The sequence below is a fragment of the Bos indicus x Bos taurus genome, chromosome 19 (assembly GCF_003369695.1).
Source record: "Bos indicus x Bos taurus breed Angus x Brahman F1 hybrid chromosome 19, Bos_hybrid_MaternalHap_v2.0, whole genome shotgun sequence".
NCBI classification, from domain to species: domain Eukaryota; kingdom Metazoa; phylum Chordata; class Mammalia; order Artiodactyla; family Bovidae; genus Bos; species Bos indicus x Bos taurus.
In genome coordinates this window covers 62479337-62499350 of record NC_040094.1, presented here as the reverse complement: position 1 = coordinate 62499350, position 20014 = coordinate 62479337, and the positions used below count along the sequence as shown (strand labels likewise).

Sequence of the window (20014 nt, the reverse complement as noted above, 5' to 3'; positions counted from 1 at the left end):
CAGCAAAGCTCTTGATTTTCATATAGGCTGATCATGATCACTGTTGAATTGTGAAGATTATAACGTTATGTCGCGGTGCTTATAACACCATCTGCCTACAGTGCGTGCTCCCTCGGCTCCCATCCGATTCCCCGCCCGGGTGTGCCCAGACCTCTCCCTGCCTGGACCTCCTTCTCATGCATTCCCGACGCAAATTTCCCTAATGCTTCTCATTGTAGCTTGATGTCGCCCTGTATCTCTTGACCGCACATGTTGTAACTTGAAACATAATTCGCATTTTCCTGCCTCAGTGTACTCATAAGTGCTGTTGGAATATTAAACAATAAGTCATAAATAATTCACAGTGCTACGTACTTTGCAAGCAGCGAATGTCAGCCATCATTCTAAACACCACAGTGATCGTACACATCATTACAAACAATTCTGTGGTCTCTTGCATTCTGTTACCTGGAAATTTGTTTGTCCTTTCCAAAGGCAGAATATACTCCAGCTTTTCTTCACTTTGGGCTGTTAATTTGGCATCAGGGACGTGGTGTTTAACAATCGATGTTACACTGTCTGGATCACACGTCTCATTCAGATGCAAACTGATGTTTAAAAAGAGTAAGTTAAGGCTGTTTTTATCCAACGCCACCTATACAAAGAACCCTAGCCTGTGTTTGTTGCTTCATTAATATTTATGAGACAAAACAGTATAATCTAATAGAGGGAGCAAGCCTTAAAAATATCAGTGTAGCCCACGCTGTATAATCTACACAACCTGCAGAGGGAGAAGCAGTAAGGGGTGCTTAAGGACAGGTAAGGGGGCTCAAGGTTTGTTATTCGGGAGAAAGAGATATCCGGCTCCATCTTGACTGGGGTCAGGTGGGGGAATGGCGATTTTGTCTCCATCTGTTCAAAATCTCAACTTTTGAATTCTCTCTTTGCAGTAAAGTATGAGTTCTACAAGCCAGAGTGAAGGTGGTAGGAACAAAGAGTGTTACTCTCTACAGTCATTAAGAACACAGTTCCCATGTCCTGTGGGTCCATATTCCAGATTTAGGCCTCTGAGCATCTATTTTCTACTCTGTGATTGGAAATAATACTCAGGTCTCCAAGAATTTTGGAAGACATAACAAAACACAGTATGTATGGAATCATATAGGTCTTGGCAACATGTAAACCTCAAAATATATTAGCTAATTTTATCTTTTGGAGGGGGCAAAATTTATTCAAGTCAAAGTTGGTCCATCTTCTTGATGAGAACATATACAGTTCTTTACGAAATCATTATATTTAAGAAACCCTATTATTAGTCACATCCACTGACATTTACCGAGGCTGGGACTTGCCTGGTGGTCCACTGGCTAGGACTCTATGCTCCCTCCCAATGCAGGGGGCCCCAGTTCGATCCACGGTCAGGGAACTAGACCCCACGTGCAGCAACTAAGACCCGGAGCAGCCAAGTAAATAAGTAAATATTAAAATTTAAAGACAAAGTCAGAGACTTTATCTGACACTAAAAAGAAAAAGAAACTTACTGAGGTTGTAGAATGACAAGGACGTCGTAATGGACTTTGGTGAGACAAACCCCAAAATCAATTGGAGCTAAAAGTATTCTGAGTTTATAAGACCCTGTGTGACTCACTCTTCAGGATACCAAACAGGGAGAATGTGGTGGCTTCCCTAAAGGAGCTGGGGACGTGACAGAGATATGAGGCAGCGCGTAACAGGAGGAAGGGGGAGGGACGGTGAGCTAAACCAGCTGAGCAGCTGGTTCCTTGTCAGGTATTCATTTCAATATTTTTAGCCTTCACTGTAAAGTAAGTATTATTGTTTCACTTTTTTAACTGAGGATCAAAGAAGTTAATTAAGATGCCTCAGGAAACAATCAAAATAGTGCTTTCAGGGCTGCAATAAAGAGGATGCTTATTGTTCAAGAGAAGACATTCAGAGACCTTCAAGAGCAGATAAGATTTGAACACAGCTAAAATGCGTCAGCACACAGACGTCCCACCTTAGGCAGAGTCAGGGCACTACAGTGTGGGCCCCCTGAGGACAGCCTGTGTTGGTTCTAGTTGAGGCATTTATTCAATCAGCTCTTGCCCCCAGATTATGGTGGATCATGAATTAGATCAAGTTAAACACTTGAGAGTGAATGATGTGAGATCCACTTAACCCCTATATAGTGGGTAATCACTATCTAGTCAAAGCGATGGCTCTTCCAGTAGTCGTGCACTGATGTGAAATTTGGACCAGAAAGGAGGCTGAGCACTGAAGCACTGATGCTTTCGAATTGTGTCATTTGCGAAGACTCTTGAGAGTCCCTTGGACAGCAAGGAGATCCAACCAGTCCATCCTAAAGAAAACCAGTCCTGAATATTCATTGGAAAGACTGATGCTGAAGCTGAAGCTCCACTATTTTGGGCACCTGTTGTGAAGAGCCGACTCATTGGAAAAGACCCTGATGCTGGGAAAGATTGAAGGTGGGAGGAGAAGGGGACGACAGATGGATGGCATCACCGACTCAATGGACGTGAGCTAGAGCAAACTCCGGGGGATGGTGAAGGACAGGGAAGCCTGGCGTGCTGCAGTCCATGGGGTCACAGAGAGTCAGTCACGACTTAGGGACTGAGCAACAACAAAGCACTTGGAGCGAATAATGTGGGATCCATTTAGCCACTGGGGATGGAATGACTTGAATTAATTTTTAAGAAATATTACACTTTACTGGGAAGTATAGGGAGTAATTTACATCACATCTATAATCTTGGTCCAAATTGCAATGTGGGAGACTGGGTTTGATCCCTGGATTGGGAAGATCCCCTGGAGGAGGGCATGGCAACCCACTCCAGTATTCTTGTCTGGAGAATCCTTTGGACAGAGGAGCCTGGTGGGCTGTAGTCCATGGGGTCACAAAGAGTCGTACATGACTGAGCGACTAAGCACAGTATAAATGACGGGAGAGTGGGCAGATTATTAAAATTCTTTGACTTGTCAAAGAAGCATAATAATACCATCTTTCTAAAGTTATTTGGGGAATTAAGTATGATTATATGAATATTCCATATGTAAATATCTTTGGACGTACCTAAAATATAGTCCACGCTTAGTAAGTGATAGACATTACTTAATAGTGCTAAAAGGAGAAAGAAAAAAATGACAGGGAAGATGAAGTTAGGGAGAACAGAGAGGAAGCTATTGAAATTGCTGCTGCTGCTGCTAAGTCACTTCAGTCGTTTCTGACTCTGTGTGACCCCATAGACAGCAGCCCACCAGGCTCCCCCATCCCTGGGATTCCCCAGGGAAGAACACTGGAGTAGGTTGCCATTGCCTTCTCCAATGCATGAAAGTGAAAAATGAAAGTGAAGTCGCTCAGTCGTGTCTGACTCTTCGCAACCCTATGGACTGCAGCCTACCAGGCTCCTCCATCCATGGGATTTTCCAGGCAAGAGTACTGGGGTGGGGTGCCATTGCCTTCTCCGATTGAAATTGCTACAACTGGCAAAAATAAACATTAGAAACAGGATAAGAGAGAGGCTGGAGTGTCAATAAATTTCTCTTAGCAAACACTGGGTTGTGAACATATCTTCCAGACACTATTTAAATCTCACTGGTTGTTGTTATTTAGTCACTAAGTCATGCCCAACTCTTTGCGACCCCATGGACCATGGCCCACCAGGCTCCTCTGTCTGTGGGATTCTCCAGGCAAGAACGCTGGAGTGGGTTGCAATGCCCTCCTCCAGGGGATCTTCCTGACCCAGGGATCCAATCGCGTCTCCTGCATTGGAGGAGGGTTCTTTACCACTGAGCCACAAAGGAAACCCAAGACTTGGTTTAATCATTCGTATATTCTCAATGTCTGCAATCCCATAAGTCATTCATTCTAGCTAAGAAAGAGAGCAGTTGGTGTTGTTCTAACATAGCTCTCTCGAAATGGTCTTACTAATGGAGCAACCTATGTTAACATGCTAACAGTGATGTCATGCCCCTGACATTTCCAGCACATTCTAACACACAGCAAGGGCTGTACCTTAGATGGTAGCCGATGCCCCATTTCCTCTTCAGGAATAGAGAAGAGCCCGCACACTTCAGCCTTCCGTTGGACATAAACACCTTTCTATCTAAGTTGGAAGAATGAAATAAATTGTATTCAGAGGTTGTTTTTTCACTATTTATTTAAAAAAAAAAACGAATTCATGAACAAACAGTGTATTTTAGGAGCACCACTTGCTAACACAGGCACATCCTAATTCTGGCCGTAAGTAAGCCACGTTCTTTGACATCTGATAAATCAAGTGATATGTTAGTTTATTCTTGAATATATTTAGACAAATTGTCATGTACTAAAAGGATGTTTCAAGTCAACTGATATTCCGAATACACTGAATGTGTGCATGCATGCTCTGTTGTATCCAACTCTTTGGGACTCCATGGACTGTAGCCCGCCAGGATCCTGTGTCCATGGGGATTCTCCGGTCAAGAATACTGGAGAGGGTTGCCATTTCCTTCTCCAGGGGATCTTCCCGACCCAGGGATTGAATCCACCTCTCTCGCGTCTCTACAATGCAGGCAGATTCTTTACCGCCGAGCCACCTGGGAAGTCCCCTTCATACAGGATAAATCATAACACATCTTGGGGAGTATGCTTTGTATTTTATAGCAGGTGAGGTGCTTTGCAATAGGATCAGAATCCTTGCTGGGACAATGCCCTCGGAGATGAAGACAGAGGACCATCCACCCCCCTGGCTCGAGGGAGCCACACCCTCGGAGCTGGCCTGGAGCTTCGCTACACGCGTTCCATCTGGGTCCCTAAGTCATCACTGAGATACACGAAGGAAACCCAAGGCTCACCAGCCAGGACGTCAGCCTCATCCATGAACGGGGTGCTGAAGAGGACCACGTGGTCTGACTTCCTCTCTCGCAGGAGGTTCCACACCCGGTGTCTCGAAAGAGGGTCTGACCCCGCAGTTGGCTCATCCAACAGCAAAACCTGCACAGCAGGAAAGCCCCTGAAATCGCTTTCCCCGTTCGTGCGATATACAGTGAGTCAGGAGATTAGGAGGGACATGTACACCCTACAGTGTGAAACAGACAGCTAGCGGAAGCTGCTGCAGCGCAGGGAGCTCAGCTCCGTGATGACCCGGCGGGGGGCGGGGAGGGAGCGCCCAGAGGGAGGGGCCGCATGTATGCGCACGGCTGATGGACACAGTTGCACAGTGGAGACGAGACTAACACTGCGTTGGAAAGCAACTGTATCTCAGTAAAAAAGAATACCCAAAATCAATTAATAAAAAAGAAAAAGAACAAAAAATGAAGAGCAATATACCGCGAACTGGTGAACAAGACAGCTTTGAACTGTGCGGGTCTGCGTTTTCGCGGGTGGTTTTCACCGCACACCACAGCGCACAGTCCCAGGCTGGATGCGTTTGCAGAGGTGGGACCCTGTGTGCTGAGGGCTGACTGGAAGGTTCTACTAGGATTTCCCACTGTGGGGAGGGTTGCTCAGCAGCCCCCCACCTCCACCACCCCCGCCCCGAACCCTGCATTGTTCAAGACTCAACCGTACTTGTAACATTATTTAGGAGAAATATTTTAGCACCTAACTCTTCATTGGAACAGTTCTCTTCCATTTACCAATTACAAATTAAATGTGATTGCACACCACATTTTCACAACCCTCCACCTGATTTCACCAGTAATTTCAGGTCGACTTACCCGCGGATCTCCTAAAATGGCAGTCCCAAACGTCAGTTTCCTTTTTTGTCCACTGCTTAAATTTTGAGCAAGAACGTCTTGAATGTTTCCCATCTCCAGATCCTGTAAAACCCGTTGGACCTGACAAAGGACATTGAGTCCACACTTAGACGTTCCTCTTAAAGACACTAACTCCCACTCTGCCATTCATTGCAAAGGGCCTTGTGGACCTTTTGAGGATGAATTGTGTAGAAACAACACACACGCATGTAGGGTTTTCTAGGTAAGCAGTTCCATTCTCGCGGCTGTGACAGCTAGCTTAGGCATCTACCTGTTGCTCCACTTCATGTGGCTGAATCCCTTTTATCTTAGCAAAGAGCCTGAGGTTTTCTCTCACGGTGAGGAAACCAAATTGCACGTTAGCTTGTGGACAGACGCCAGTGAGCTTGCTGATGTGTTCTAGGTCAGCCGCTTCTGAAAGTGAGTGATTGTAGATGGTGACGGACCCTGGAAGGGAAACGGTCAGCCTCAGGATAAAGATCCAGGTCTCATGTGCGAGATTTTAAAACGGAAAGCAACGTGTGTCAATACTAAAGTCCTTTAAACGTTATAACAAGATTATTACAAGGCTTTTAAGTTTATTTGGAAGAAACAATAATGTGCTCAAATAAAAATAATGTGTTCAAATACAGGCAAGGCATAATATCTGGAATATTTGTTCTTAATAGCAACCGGGACAGTTTGCCAGTGAGGCACCGTTGCTAAATCACATCACTAGGTTACATATGAGGCTATTTCTTTACCCTTCAAAGCTTCTACTTTCTCATACTTTGTTTATCCATATTCCTTTTACCTAAAAGGAGTACTGTACACTCTTGATGAATTAAAACTTAATGTTCTCCATACATCCAAGCCCATTAGGAAACAGAAGAGCTACTTATCATGACCTATTTAAGCCACAAAGATTCTCCTAAATGAGTTCAACGGAAATCTGTCAAATAATAACTTGAAGGACCTTCTAAAGATCCTCTCTCAAGTGCCTGAGTGTGGCTAGTAGTTGATGAAACTGCTTGCTGGGGTTCGTGACTGAAACTAGGGAGCAGATGAAAAGCACACTGGGTTCACTTGCCCGTGCTCGTGTCCTGCCGTGCCTGTCTTCTCACCTGACGTTGGGGCCGACAGTCCGCTGAGTATATTTAACAGCGTGGTTTTCCCAGCTCCGCTGTGACCGAGGATGCCCGTGATCTGGCCTTCGTATACCTCCAATACCAGGCCTGGCATTATTCCAAGAAGATGACACTCAGAGCCTGCATGGTAACTTTACAGTCTCTGAAATTTTTATAAATTCTCACAGCATCTGTATATTTGGCTAGCAATACTCAAAATAAAACGCACCCCCAGATTCATTCCTTTAAAATGGCATCTTCTAGGACTTCCCTGGCAGTTCAGTGGTTAACTCTGCCTTCCAATGTGGGAGGTGTGGGTTCAATCCCAGGGCAGGGAGCTAGGTTCCCACACTGACTCCCAGTGGAAAAACCAAAAGGTAAAACAGAAGCAATATGTAACAAACTCAAAAAAGACTTTAAAAATGGTCCATATCAAAAAAATCTTAAAAAAATAAAACTGCACATTCTATGATACACATTGAATATATGCAGTGTTGTCATGATATATATTATTATCTGACTAACAATTTTTTTTCAATGAAATCAATCTTGTCATTAAAGATAGGCTGAGTATAATAAAGACAGCTTTAGGGTCAATACCATGAGTTGAAAATAAACAGTATCATGCTATCCTGTATCCTTCAAACCCATAAGATATCAGTGGTGCATCCGACTTCCTCAAATTATTACAAGATTTTGAAGTTTACTTGGAAGAAACCATAATGTGCTCAAATAAAGGCAAGTCATGGTATCTGGAATATCTGTTCTTAATCGTGGCTGAGACAGTGTAACAGGGAGGTGCGGTCGCTAAGTCACGTCGCTAGGTTACACATGAGGCTATTTCATTACCTTTCAAAGCTTCTACTTTTTCGTGCTTGCCTTTTCCATATGCCTTTTTAAGATTTCTTATTCTGAAAAGAGAGGAAGACGTTTTGAGCAAATGGTAGAGGCAGACAGAGAACTCGTGAGTCAAGCCGCCCAGGCTGTCAGGAAAGCTGGAGGTCCTTTTCCTTCACGCAGGTCCGCGGGCGGACAGAAGTCTCTTGGCTCCTCATCGGAGCCTGCCTCCGTCCTCGTCCCATGCTGAGCAGCTCACTCTCTGCAGGCAGCGTGAGTCTGTGAGTGCCGTGAGGATGATGAGAAGTGACTGGCCCAGAGGAAGCGGGCGATGAGACGGCGTGTAGAGGACCCGCACTCCGGTGGGGGACAGAAGCAAGCAGTGAGCCCGCAAAGAGACACGCTGGCTTTGGGGGTCAGACCTCCCTGGGCCAAGTCCCAGAGTCGTGTGCCACGCACACCATCCGTGGACTCAAAGCTCACTGAGTTCAGCAGTAAAATGGGAATGACATTAACTCTCTTGTGTGGTGGATTTGTAGAGTGAATAAGATCCTGTGTGCAGAGAAGAAAAATGCCTGGGAGACAAGACACTTCCCAAGAAGATGGGAGAAGAGGAAAAAGATAAGAAAACGGAGTACAGAGAAAAAAAAATTTCAAGCACAGTGAAGGTTCGTTCTAAGCCGGGTCCTGTGGATTTCATCTGCATGACCTTCTAGTGACACGTTGCAGGAGATGCAGCTTTGATCCCTGGGTTGGGAAGATCCCTTGGAGGAGGGCATGGCAACCCGCTCCTGTATTCCTACTTGGAGAATTCCATGGACAGAGGCCTGGAGGGCTACAGTCCACGGGGTCGCAAAGAGTCAGACACAACTGAGCGGCTAACACACACACACACACACACACACACACACACAGATATAACCTGTTGTTTGCAGCACAGGGCATAGCCATGGAGCAGGACCTATAGCCCAGGGTTGCCAATTCATAGCTCAAACTCCTGAACTATCTCATGATCAAATATGTGAGGTTGTCTGCCCCCAAGGCCTCTGTTCATTCTGGGGATGCTTTTCCTAGAGCATAGAGCTGCTCTGGCTAACTGTAACTCACAAATCATCAAAACCCTGCTCCCTGCCCACTGGGGAAGACAAAATGCCTCCTGAGCATTTAGGACTTTCTACGCCTCCTCTGATGGCCCCTGATTCTGGCCCAGACATCGGAAAGGATGTAAAAATTCCAGTTTGCAGGGAGGTCACGATTCTCGATGACACAGTCCTGGTACGCCAGGAGTGAGAGAATGCCACCCTTTGGTGTCTGTTCATACTGGACACTTGTTTTCAAAAGTTACTATTTAGAGACTGTACGTATCATAAATGTTCAGAGTTAAAATGGAGGTGGTGAACCAGAATGGTATTGTTTAGGTGTGAGACAAAGGCGACAAAGATGGGCAAATCTTGAGCAGAGATCCGGGGAGTTTCGGTGCTTCTGGTGGTTGGGACATGGAGCCGCCAGGATTGACTGCAGCACACACAGTATCTCAGAGGGAGACACACCTGCCAGAGCGCCCCCGGCTCGGGTTTCCTTCCATCTCCCCTTGTCTGTGTCTCTTGCTGCTTCCTTCTGGGCTTATTAATCAGGAAGCAAAAGACGAGAGATAAAGTGAATTGCAGAGAAAAGGGGGCTCAGAATAACAAAGATGAGGACTGTGTCTGTCGTAAAGGGAAAGGACAGAGAAAAACAACAAGGCAAAAGAAAAGAGAGGTGATGACGAAAATGGAAATACGAAGGCTATCACTTCGCTGATGGACGTCGTCCTGTTGTAAGATTTTAGTAAAAGCAAATGCGGACAAGATGAGAAGACAGTGCTGTTAAGAGCGAGGCTAGCCTTGGGAATTCCCAGGCGGTCCAGTGGTTAGGACTTGGAGCTTTCCCCGCCGAGTTCCCCTGCTCGGTGAGGAACTAAGATCGTGTAAGCTGCGTAGTGGTGTGGCCCCCCAAAAACGAGTGTAGGCTTTCACGAGTGTAGCATCCTGGCAGGGTGGGTACACAGAGGCACTGAGAGGCACTCTGTCCCCCCGACCTTGCCCGATAGAGCTCTGCTCTCGGACCTGCTCTCCATTTCAGCCTCACGTGATATTTTCATTACCTGATGGCTTCTTTCCCGTGGAATTCTGCAGACACTGGTTCAAAAGAGTCATCGGATGGAGAATCTGGATCGATGTCATTCTCGAGGGCCGCACGATCAGCCCTTCGGCGTTGGAACCAAGAAGAGGATTTAAGGAAAAACCAGGGAGGCTGCTGACGTCCATATTCAGCTACATGAACAGGCGGTAAAGAAGCACTGGGTCAGTCACCACCTTGAGCGCTAGAGCGGCCAGCAGACAGTGCAACCCGTCTGGGAGGGCTTAGGGGTTCCTCAGACCCAGCATCAGGAGCTAGCATTCTTTGGCCGGTTCTGAGACAAGCATAACAGTGTAGTTATCCTGGGTCTATTAGCCTTGATCTACAAATCATCCTTAATCTATAAGGGCCTTTTTCTTCAAGAAACCAGCTAAAATGTTATGGTCCATCAAGATCTTAGAAAGCGGTATTAAATGCAGAATACCGCTACGGCTTATTTTAGAAACTTTGGTGGAGGAGGGGGAATGCTTGATAATTTATATCTAATATGTTGTAGACAGTTATTTTAAAGAAATAGAAATGAAATTGTGTTGAATCACAATCATGTTACTACTTACTGGGCAAAATTTTGTCCAAATACAACGTCAATACCAAATAGAGAAGAGCATCAAAAACCAGCATGAAAATAGTAGCTATTATGAGGTACTGGTCGTTTGGAGAATCTGAATGGATGTTAGAATTCACGTCGTAGTCCAAATGGATAAGCTGGAAAAAAAAAAAAAGATACATGTGTGGAATTGAAAAAGGATACCCAGAGCATTAAAAGTTATTATTGTCTTATTTCTGCTAGACATTGGAATTGAAAAGATAAATGAAACATGATTCTGTCTTCATAGAGCACTAATCTGTTGGAAGATACAGGAAGGAAACCATCTAACCACAAAGCAATTCAGGGAGTGAGTGAAGGTGGTGCTCAGGATTTAGAAGGCCACACTCTGCAACAGGGAAGTCCTCCAGGCAGAGGTGAAAACCAGGAAGCTGATACTGGAGCTGGGCTGCCTGGGGGCTTCATCAGGCTGACTGTGGAGGAGAGGGGGTAGTTCTAGAGGGGGGACGCTATTTGAGACTGAAAGGGAGAGGGCTGAAGTACTTTTGCAGTCAGGCAGAAGACAGAAGAATAATTTCTTAGTAGAGGTGTTTGTGACCCCATGGACTGTAGCCCGCCAGGCTCCTCTGTCCATGGAATTTTCCTGGCAAGAATACTAGAGTGGGTTGCCATTTCCTACTCCAGGGGATCTTCCCTAACCAGGAATCAAACCCATGTCTCTTGTGTCTCCTGCAGTACAGACTGATTCTGTATCACTGTGCCACCTGGGAAGGTTTTTAGATCCCCCCTGGATAACTCACGCGACATACTAAAGGTTAAAATTCCCATTTGCTTTTGTGAAGGTGCAGATTGAAAAGACAGGAAAGGTTTTTCTTTCTCTCTCTCAGCATTACCCGTTTTCTTTTAGATCTGATTAATATAGACTGACACCCCATTGATGGTGTGGTCAGCTTTTACTTTTATAGGGCTGTCCCCCAAAGAACGTTTATTTCATTTAATGCTCAGGAAACATGACCCTTCATGTTATCAGCAGTATTTGAAAACCAGTAACTCCCTAGAGACATTGTTAAGATTCACTTATTTATGTATTTGTGGCTGTGCCGGGTCTTCATTGCTGTGGCAGGCTTTTTCTAGTCGAGGCAAGAGCAGGGTCTACTCCTCACCGCCACGCAGGGGCCTCTCACTGCAGTGGCTCCCACGTTGCTGAGCGCTGGCTCTGGAGCACAGGCTCAGCAGTTGCGGTTCCCGGGCTTAGTCGCTCTGTGGCATGTGGAAGCTTCCCAGACTAGGGATCGAACCCGTGTCCCCTGCATTGGCAGGCGGATTCTTAACCACTGGACCACCAGCAATATCCTAGAGCACATTTTTGTTTCTTGATTGGCCAGTTCTATACGAGACTGACCTCCTCTCAGAAAATGTAATTCTAGTTACAACATCATAGCTTGTGCTTAGTCCCTTCCCTGGTGGCTCAGACTGTAAAGAATCCACCTGCATTGCGGGAGACCTGGCTTTAATCCCTGGGTTGGGAAGATCCCCTGGAGAAGGGAACGGCTCCCCACTCCAGTATTCTGGCCTGGAGAATTCACGGACAGAGGAGCTGGACACGACTGAGCGATTAACACACACAGTGAGTGAAATAGTGAAATAGTCTCATGAACTCTTACCTGGGCCATTCCAGCAGTGAAAGCAAAGGGGCTAAGAAGACATAAGGTCCACTCCAAAGCCGCAGGAAGGCGTCTGTACAAAGCTGTGAATCCCAAGCTCCCCCAGAAGACAGTGAGGAGGAAGACCACCAGCCCCGTAAGGAAGGGTTTCTTCACCAACACGCTCATCAGGAAAGCTAACGTTATCTGAAAGGAGAGGAAGACTCCGGGTGGTCCACAATCCGCTGGGAATCACCAGAGGCATAATAGAAGAGAATTTCATCATGCAGAAGTATATTTCATCATTGCCCCCAACCTCTAGATACTGTCTCATGCAACGACTCAAATATTGCAAACAGAACAGAGGATATGTGAGCAGAATCAGTGAGAAATGACTGCTAGTTTTCTCTGAGCAAGAGTTCAGAGAGAGAGAGAGAATTCACCAACTCACCAAAGACAGGCCGTAGAGTAGAAAGAGGGTGAAGACCACCGTGAAGCCAGTCAGGATGACGACTGGGGCATATGTCACTATAATAGCCATCAGAGTGGCCGTGATAGAGATGAAGCCAGTGTACATCAAACCCCAGGACAGCCTGGCATAGAAAGAAAGCATCAGTTCAAAGTGCTACTATTCCATCCCTCGATTCATTCATTTTTCAGCAGCCGTCTTGTGAAGCTTGCCGTATACCAAGAGCAAAGGGAACACAACATCTTGTAAGTCAGAAAACTTCTCTGCCCCTGAGTTTCATCTTCTACTGGAGAAGGTAGCAATAAAACAAGTTAATGGGTAAAATAGGTGGCTAATTTCAAAATAAGACAAATAACCTGGAGATCAAACCAGTCCATCCTAAAGGTGATTCAACCCTAAATATTCATTGGAAGGACTGATGCTGAAGCTGAAGCTCCAATACTTTGGCCACCTGATGCAAAAAGCCAACTCAGCGGAAAAGACCCTGGTGCTGGGAAAGATTGAGGGCAGGAAGAGAAGGGGGCGACAGAGGATGAGATGGGTGGATGGCATCACTGATTCAAGGGACATGAGTTTGAGCAAACTCTGGGAGAGAGTGGAGGACAGAGGAGCCTGGTGTGTTGCAGTCCATGAGGTCACAGAGAGCCGGACATGACTGAGCGAATGAACAACAACAAAGCTGGATATTGTAACAAGAGTAAATGGGAGAGGTTTCCAGTGGAAGGCATTTACGATGATTGATTTGTCAGTCCTGGGCCTCCTCTTTCAGTAATTACATGAACATCATGGAACCAAAACCAAAACAAACCAGACGAGGAAGCAGGGATCAGCAAACGTTTCCTCTGAAGAGCCAGACAGTAACTATTTCAGGCTTTTCAGATCATAGTCCCTGCGGCTCCTACGGCACTGCCTTCCTAACACAACGGTTTGGCCATGGCTGTGTTCCACCAAAAATGTATTATTTGTAGATGCTGAAACTTGAATTCATATAGAGATTTGGTGCCATAAAATATTATTGTTTTCATGATTTTTTTTCAAACCTGGGTGAAAGCCATCCCTGGTTTCTGTGGCTGCCGTTCAGCGGCTAAGTTACGACGGACTCTCTGTGACCCCCTGGACGGCAGCGCACCAGGCTTCGCTCTGCTTCACCATCTCCGGGAGTTTGCTCAGATTCACATCCGCTGAGCCGGCGATGCCATCCGACCATCTCATCCTCTGCTGCCCTCTTCTCCTTTTGCCTCCAATCATCCCTCGTTTTGTAAAAACAAACGGACCAGTCAGTTTGCCAGCCCCTGACACAGATGAGTAGATATAGACTGAACGTAGACACATTTATACACACAGACATTGGACATAGATAGATACACGTATTTAGATGGAAATGAAGATAAGTTTTGTTTGTCTTTTTATTTTTTTTTTGCGATTGATTTCAAAGAATCAGGAAGAAAGCTTCTTTATAAGGGAAAGAATAAACTCTCCCCTTCTGTGAAGCTTGTTTAAGCTTTCTCTGCTACACTGTACCTATCTGACCCTGAAGGTAGTCACTTATCTTGTTTAAACTTCCTTATCCTCTGCTGAAAAAATGATGAGATAATTAAATGCAGTGCTGTATTTTATGCATTTAATGTGGCCACTGGTTTGTAATGGAACCTACAGGCCCATTCATCCATTCCTACGCAAGGCACTACTTTATGACAGCATCAGGTTTAAATATGATACTTTTCGGGTCTAGGGTGTCCGACCAGCTAACTTGTTCTGTGTTGCAGGATGGAGCGTAGCCATGGGGTTTACCAGAAGGCCGACTCTCGAAGTCCCATCATTGTCATCAGTGGCTTCATGAATTGTCTTTCTTGTGCAACACTGACTGATACGTAGTATATGAAGGCAGAAAAAGAAATAACACAGAAGAAAACGAAAAAATCAGTCAAAACTCCTGCTTGGGCAACAAAAGGTAGTATCTTCATATTTATACCAGTCACTGACATCAGGTTTTCCATCACCGAGTGATTCGTTGTGATCTAAAGAAAGACATCGGTGAGCACAGTGTTAGTGTTAAGCTAATTACAGCCTCATGCATTTGGTCTCAATTATAGAAGTTATGTGCATTCACTCCACGTTTACTCTATATGTATGTCCATCATGATTCATCCCCTTGTAAATCCTGGAATATACTAGATTTTGTCTCAATTCCTTAGAATATCCTTACTTAGTATCTTCAGTGAATAAAATTCTACACGCATGTGAAGTCACCTCTGAAGTGTCACTTTGGTTAGTAAGTCTTCTCTGATACCTCTCACCAGAGAATCCTCTGCCTGTGGCCTGCCTCGCCATCACTTCCGTTCCATGACAGAGCTGGGACTCTCACTACAACTATTTATTCCTATTTCTCTCCCCCATGATCCAAGATCCCTGGAGAAAAGTGCCTGCATTCTACTTCTTTCTTAATCCTCAGCGTTCGGCGTAAGGTTTAGTTAGAGTAATTACTCAGCCTGTTGTTCCATATCAAGTGACTAAATTAATTAAATGACAGATTGATTCAATCACCCTCTATGAAAACCAGATTTTCAAAGCAGTTAGTTTCTTTGAACTCAATACTCACTTCTATGATGGCAGCATTAATAGCAGCTTGAAAAGCTACAAAGCCTTTCTCCCAGAACAAAGAACCTTCACAAATGACACTTTCATCCATTATTTGACAATGAGCTTTAGGGGGAAAAAAAGAAAAAAAGAAAACACCTATTATGATGAGATAGGACAGTCTGGGATACAGGGAAAATCAGAATTTCAAAAGTTCCAAAATACACTCCTGGTCCACAATAATATAATGGATGGTAAGTGTTCTCAGGGGGGTTCACCCAAGAAGAATATACCAGACATGCTTTATCAATGTTCTTAGGACCCGCTCTCAACAACTTTTCATTAAATCTTATCATCCATTCTCTCCATTAGTTGAGACTGTTTTGTTGAGTTTTGTTCTTCTGTTGCTTGTGCCAATAAAGCACTACTTTTTTAAATGACTGGAAATCACTGAGCAAGAACCTTTTCTCGAGGTTTTATTTACAGGTAGCATAGGAATGATAGCAATATAATTTCTTAAAAAAATACACTTAAGATCATAGGCTTTATTTAATAAGAATGAATCTCACGTATGTTCAGAAATTAAGCTTTATGTTGTATATGTTTGTAGACAGTAGACATCTACCGTCACATAGGCCTCCTTGTGGCTAATGACAATATAGCAAAAAATAGATTTTTTTTTCCAATAGGAAGGTTACCTGAATGGTCTCTGTGCTCCTTCATCGTGGGGATTCTATGTCCCCACAAAAACTTCAAATGGTATGAGAAGGCGTCGTTAAAGATGACTCTCACCGCATCTGTAGAATAGTTTAGCTCCAGCTCGCCCATGCTCTGCTCATCAGGCCAGCCCGAGATGGTCCTCCCTGCCGAGTGAGAGGAGGGGACAGCGGCTGAGATCTCTGTGTGGTCCAGAGACAGGACTGTGGCTGCGGTTTGGGGCAGCCTCACTGCCCCAGCCCTGGCCCCTCCGCTCTGCAGGGGCCGCTGCTGCCCTCTGACAGGGTCCCTATTCTCTACTCGGGTCCGTCAGAGACCCTACCCCTACCCCTGCCATTCTGAGGTCGCAGCCTTGTCACCTAGTTTTGTTGGACACGCTGCCCTTGGTTTTGAGGCAGGAGATGGATGGGCCCCTGCTGGAGCAGTGGAGACAGCCACTCCAAAGCAGCAGGAGCGAGGAGAAGCAGAGTCCTGTCTGCGTATGAGATAAGAGACCGCAGATCCCTCATTCCTGAGCTCAGGGAGACCCTCCTGACTACACATGCATGGGTAGGCTCCTGGGAGGTCAAAAGGGAGTGACGTCAGCCTTCCCATAGGCCTCATCGCTAGACTCTGTCTTGGCCAACAGAGGCGGGCACGCGTGGGAGCGCCAGAGACAGACCGACCCCGACTCGGGCTTGTGCGGAGTCGTGTCCGACTCTGTGTGACCTCGTGGACCGAGGCCTCCAGCTCCTCTGTCTGTGCGATTCTCCAGGCAAGAAGACTGGGGTGGGTTGCCATGCCCTCCTCCAGGGAATCTTCCTGACCCAGGGATCTAGCCCGTGCCTCCTGGGCTTCCTGCATTGCAGGCAGATTCTTTAACCACTGAGCCATGGGGGAAGCCGAATACAGACTCAGAACCAGGCAAAGCAAGGTGATGGGCCAGAGGAAACCCCAAAGAAGTATTTGAAGAGATTAAAAAGCCACGCTGTCACCACCTCCCAATCTTCCCAGAGTCTTCTCACAAACATATGTCTGAATGGTCCTGGACTGTCTCATTTTGATAAGGAATACAATGAGGATCACCTTTTTAATATAAAATTTCTTCAATAGAAGACTAGTAAACAGTAAGAAAATCTCCTTAATACTAGAGAGGAATATAAATTAATGTTAATTAAATCTAGATACTTGAACGTTGAACACAGTTTATCAAAGAAATTGCAAATGAATTCGTGTATTTTGCAAATAAGGAAATTACCATGAACTGCCTAAAACATACCTTTTATGAAAGGGGCAGAAGCCAACTTGTTCATTATCTCCTGGGTGGTCTTGGATTCAGGAGCAAATGCAATAATGTAATCAGAATCATTAAAATTATCTACCCGTCCCAAGTTCACAGCGGGCAGTTGAGGGAAGTCATTAACTTGGTGTAAATTAGAGGAAAACAGATGAGCAAACAGTACTAGGAGACAGGAGAAGAGCCATTCCTGCAGAGCAGGGGGAGAAAAAGCAAGCAAGTCAGCAGTTGTTCTACGACGGCCTGATCAGAGACAAACGAGTTAAAAACTCAATTCTGTTGGGTTGCTTGGGCATTGTTTTTCCCTCTCTTCCAGTTTTTAAGTGTTTAAGTGTTTCGACTTTCTTTTGTCCTTTAATCTGTGTATTTTGAAATATGCACACCATCCCTTAAGACAGAGTTGTAGTGTCAATTCCAATTATAACTAATAATTTAAGTTTATTTACTTGAATGCAAGTGTTAAAGGCTGGATTGCTTCATGAATGGTCATGTTGACCCCTGAGTGAGAATGATAAAGAAATGTTCATTGGAATGAAATAGACAATCCGCCTCCATAATCAGGAATGAAGTGGTATATTTATTTTCTGCTGCCCAAATGCAAAAGAAGATAGCTCCAAAACATTGCTTCATGAAAAGAATTTTAAAAGCCTTTGTCATCATGATGGTGTTCTAGAATTGGAAATGTACTCCAAAACACTGCTTCCCGAAAAGACTTTTAAAAGCCTTTGTCATTGTGATAGCATTCTGGAATTGGAAATGTACCAGAATTGCAAATGCATTTGAAATCTGATAAGAACACAATTTATTGTTCAGTTATAGGGATCAAATCCAGGTCTTCTGCATTGCAAGTGGACTCTTTACTGTCTGAGCTACGAGCTGCTGCTGCTGCTGCTGCTAAATCGCTTCAGTTCTGTCCGACTGTTCGACCCCATAGACAGCAGCCCACCAGGCTCCCCCATCCCTGGGATTCTCCAGGCAAGAACACTGGAGTGGGTTGCCCTTGTGTTCTCCATGAGCTACAAGGGAAGCCCATAATTCTAACACATGGCCTTTAAAAAAGGTATATATCTTATTCACCAGATGATCATCCTTTAACTCTTATGTTGGTTTGTTTTTACACCTGTATCTGTTTAGATAAATAAATTCACAGATATAATCCTTATACTAAAAGAGATAAAAAGACGTAAAACATCTCTATAGCGTAGACTCCAGCTTTTATACGTACATAATCCTTCCTGCACACAGGGATCTTTGTGTACTTTAATCACTGCAAATTCACGCGCTCCGTGCATATTGGTTGGAAGAACACGTGCGCACTCGCAATGTTCAGAAAGTGAAGTGTTAATACATCCTCTCTTGAAATATGGGTATTTTACAAGTGACTTTAAATTAGATTTTTCCGAATTTATTAAAGTTCCTACATGAATAGCATGCGATCATCCTTATGAAGCTTACTATAAGCAAGAGTTCAAATGCCATTTTCCTTTCCTCTTTGTTTTTCTGCTCATGGTTTCTTTCGAATCGACATCATCTCTGTCCATAGTACAATGGTGCAAGTGCTACAGTTTGTTCTTGGAGGTTTTATTTTTTTTGTTTTAATTTTGTATTACTTTTTGGATTAAGTTCTAATTACTTTCTGGATTAAGTAAATTTCTTTCACTTTCCTGCTGAATTTTTGTACTTATTCCTTTATGAGATTCAAATGAATTCAGATGTAATTGGTACCTCAGTAGGATAAATATTCAGGCTTTATTTTTATGGGAGTTTATTTTCATAACTTTATTTTTCATGGAGTTTCTGAGTATAAATTCTTAACAAAATTCTTCCAATAAGATGTGTCATAATGACATATTTGAAAGGAATCTCACTTGAAATAATAGCAAAACTCCGAATTTGAAAAAAAAAAAATCCAGCCTGCTAATTAGAAATAGAATGTCTATGAAAGAGTAAAGAAAACAGATAGAGTGTTTGTACCCAAAAAAGTACTCTGTCCTCTTTTAAATATGAGATGACAGACTCTGAACCGTACCGACAAGGTCTCTCTTTTCATCCTCCATTTCTTAAGAAAATTCTTGCCAAGAAGCGCCCTCGTTTGCTGGCCCACGCTGAAGTGCCTCTTGCTCATCCTGACCTGTTCATTTTAAAAGGAGAAAGTAAAGGGAGAAAATGTGAGGGTTGGACATAGAAAACATTGAGCAACGCAGCCAGAGAGAAGCATCACAGCAGCTGCTCCCAGTTGCTCGAGAAGCAAAGGGAGCCAGGAGAGCTGAAGACCTCGCGGAGGGATGACGCCGCTCAGGGTGAGACGGAAGAAGACTCCCAACAAGTGTGCGCACGCGTGCTGCACGTTGACTCCTCATTAGACTGAGAAAATTAGAGAATGCAATAGAGCCAAGTGTTCAGTTCTTTAACAGGGATAAAGGAATGTTACTGCCAGCGGGAGAAGACCACACAGCCGTTCCAGCGACTCATCACCAGCTCATTGCTGCTTAGCAACATCCCGCTGTCAGTACTGCTCCTGGTGTGTATGCCAAGGAGATTCCCACACGTGTGCACGCGGGGACCTGTACCAGGATGCCCTTCATAATGTAGAGTATCGGGGTGCAATGTCATCAAGTTGGAATGGATACAGTTCATAGCATACCAGGTAGGATTCAGAGGCGGTAAATCAGTACCCACTGATCCATGAGGAGAGATTTTAAAACACAGTGCCAATTTAAAAACTGGAAAAGAAGGTTGAAAGTGATACCGCTACATCATTTATATTAATTAACGCATGCATGCTCAGTTGCTCCGTCCTATCTGACTCCTTTGCGCCCCCATGGACTATACCTCGCCAGGCTCCTCTGTCCTTGGGATTTGCCGGGAATACTGGAGTCAGTCGTCATTCCCTTCTCTAGGGGATCTTCCCGACCCAGAGACTGAACC

The 20014-nt window shown here is 44.7% G+C and overlaps 1 protein-coding gene across 6 annotated transcripts in view; it reads right to left on the bottom strand.

Annotated features, from left to right (window-relative positions):
- LOC113878212 (ATP-binding cassette sub-family A member 9-like) overlaps window positions 1-20014 on the bottom strand; it is a 54753-nt gene that overhangs the window by 30084 nt on the left and 4655 nt on the right. For 3 of the 6 annotated variants that reach the window (XM_027519147.1, XM_027519151.1, XM_027519148.1), the window contains exons 2-17: window positions 19116-19217; window positions 17069-17276; window positions 15792-15956; window positions 15116-15219; window positions 14308-14534; window positions 12499-12640; window positions 12069-12254; window positions 10415-10562; window positions 9823-9991; window positions 7692-7753; window positions 6840-6950; window positions 6008-6183; window positions 5698-5817; window positions 4834-4972; window positions 4013-4103; window positions 448-587 (exon numbers count right to left, since the gene is read on the bottom strand). In XM_027519147.1, coding sequence (XP_027374948.1) covers window positions 448-587; window positions 4013-4103; window positions 4834-4972; window positions 5698-5817; window positions 6008-6183; window positions 6840-6950; window positions 7692-7753; window positions 9823-9991; window positions 10415-10562; window positions 12069-12254; window positions 12499-12640; window positions 14308-14534; window positions 15116-15219; window positions 15792-15956; window positions 17069-17276; window positions 19116-19217 — 2290 coding nt within the window. Of the gene's footprint in view, window positions 1-447; window positions 588-4012; window positions 4104-4833; window positions 4973-5697; window positions 5818-6007; window positions 6184-6839; window positions 6951-7691; window positions 7754-9822; window positions 9992-10414; window positions 10563-12068; window positions 12255-12498; window positions 12641-13556; window positions 13689-14307; window positions 14535-15115; window positions 15220-15791; window positions 15957-17068; window positions 17277-19115; window positions 19218-19918; window positions 19945-20014 lie in introns of those variants that run through there. The other 3 variants (XM_027519149.1, XM_027519150.1, XM_027519152.1) reach the window with 3 other exon arrangements.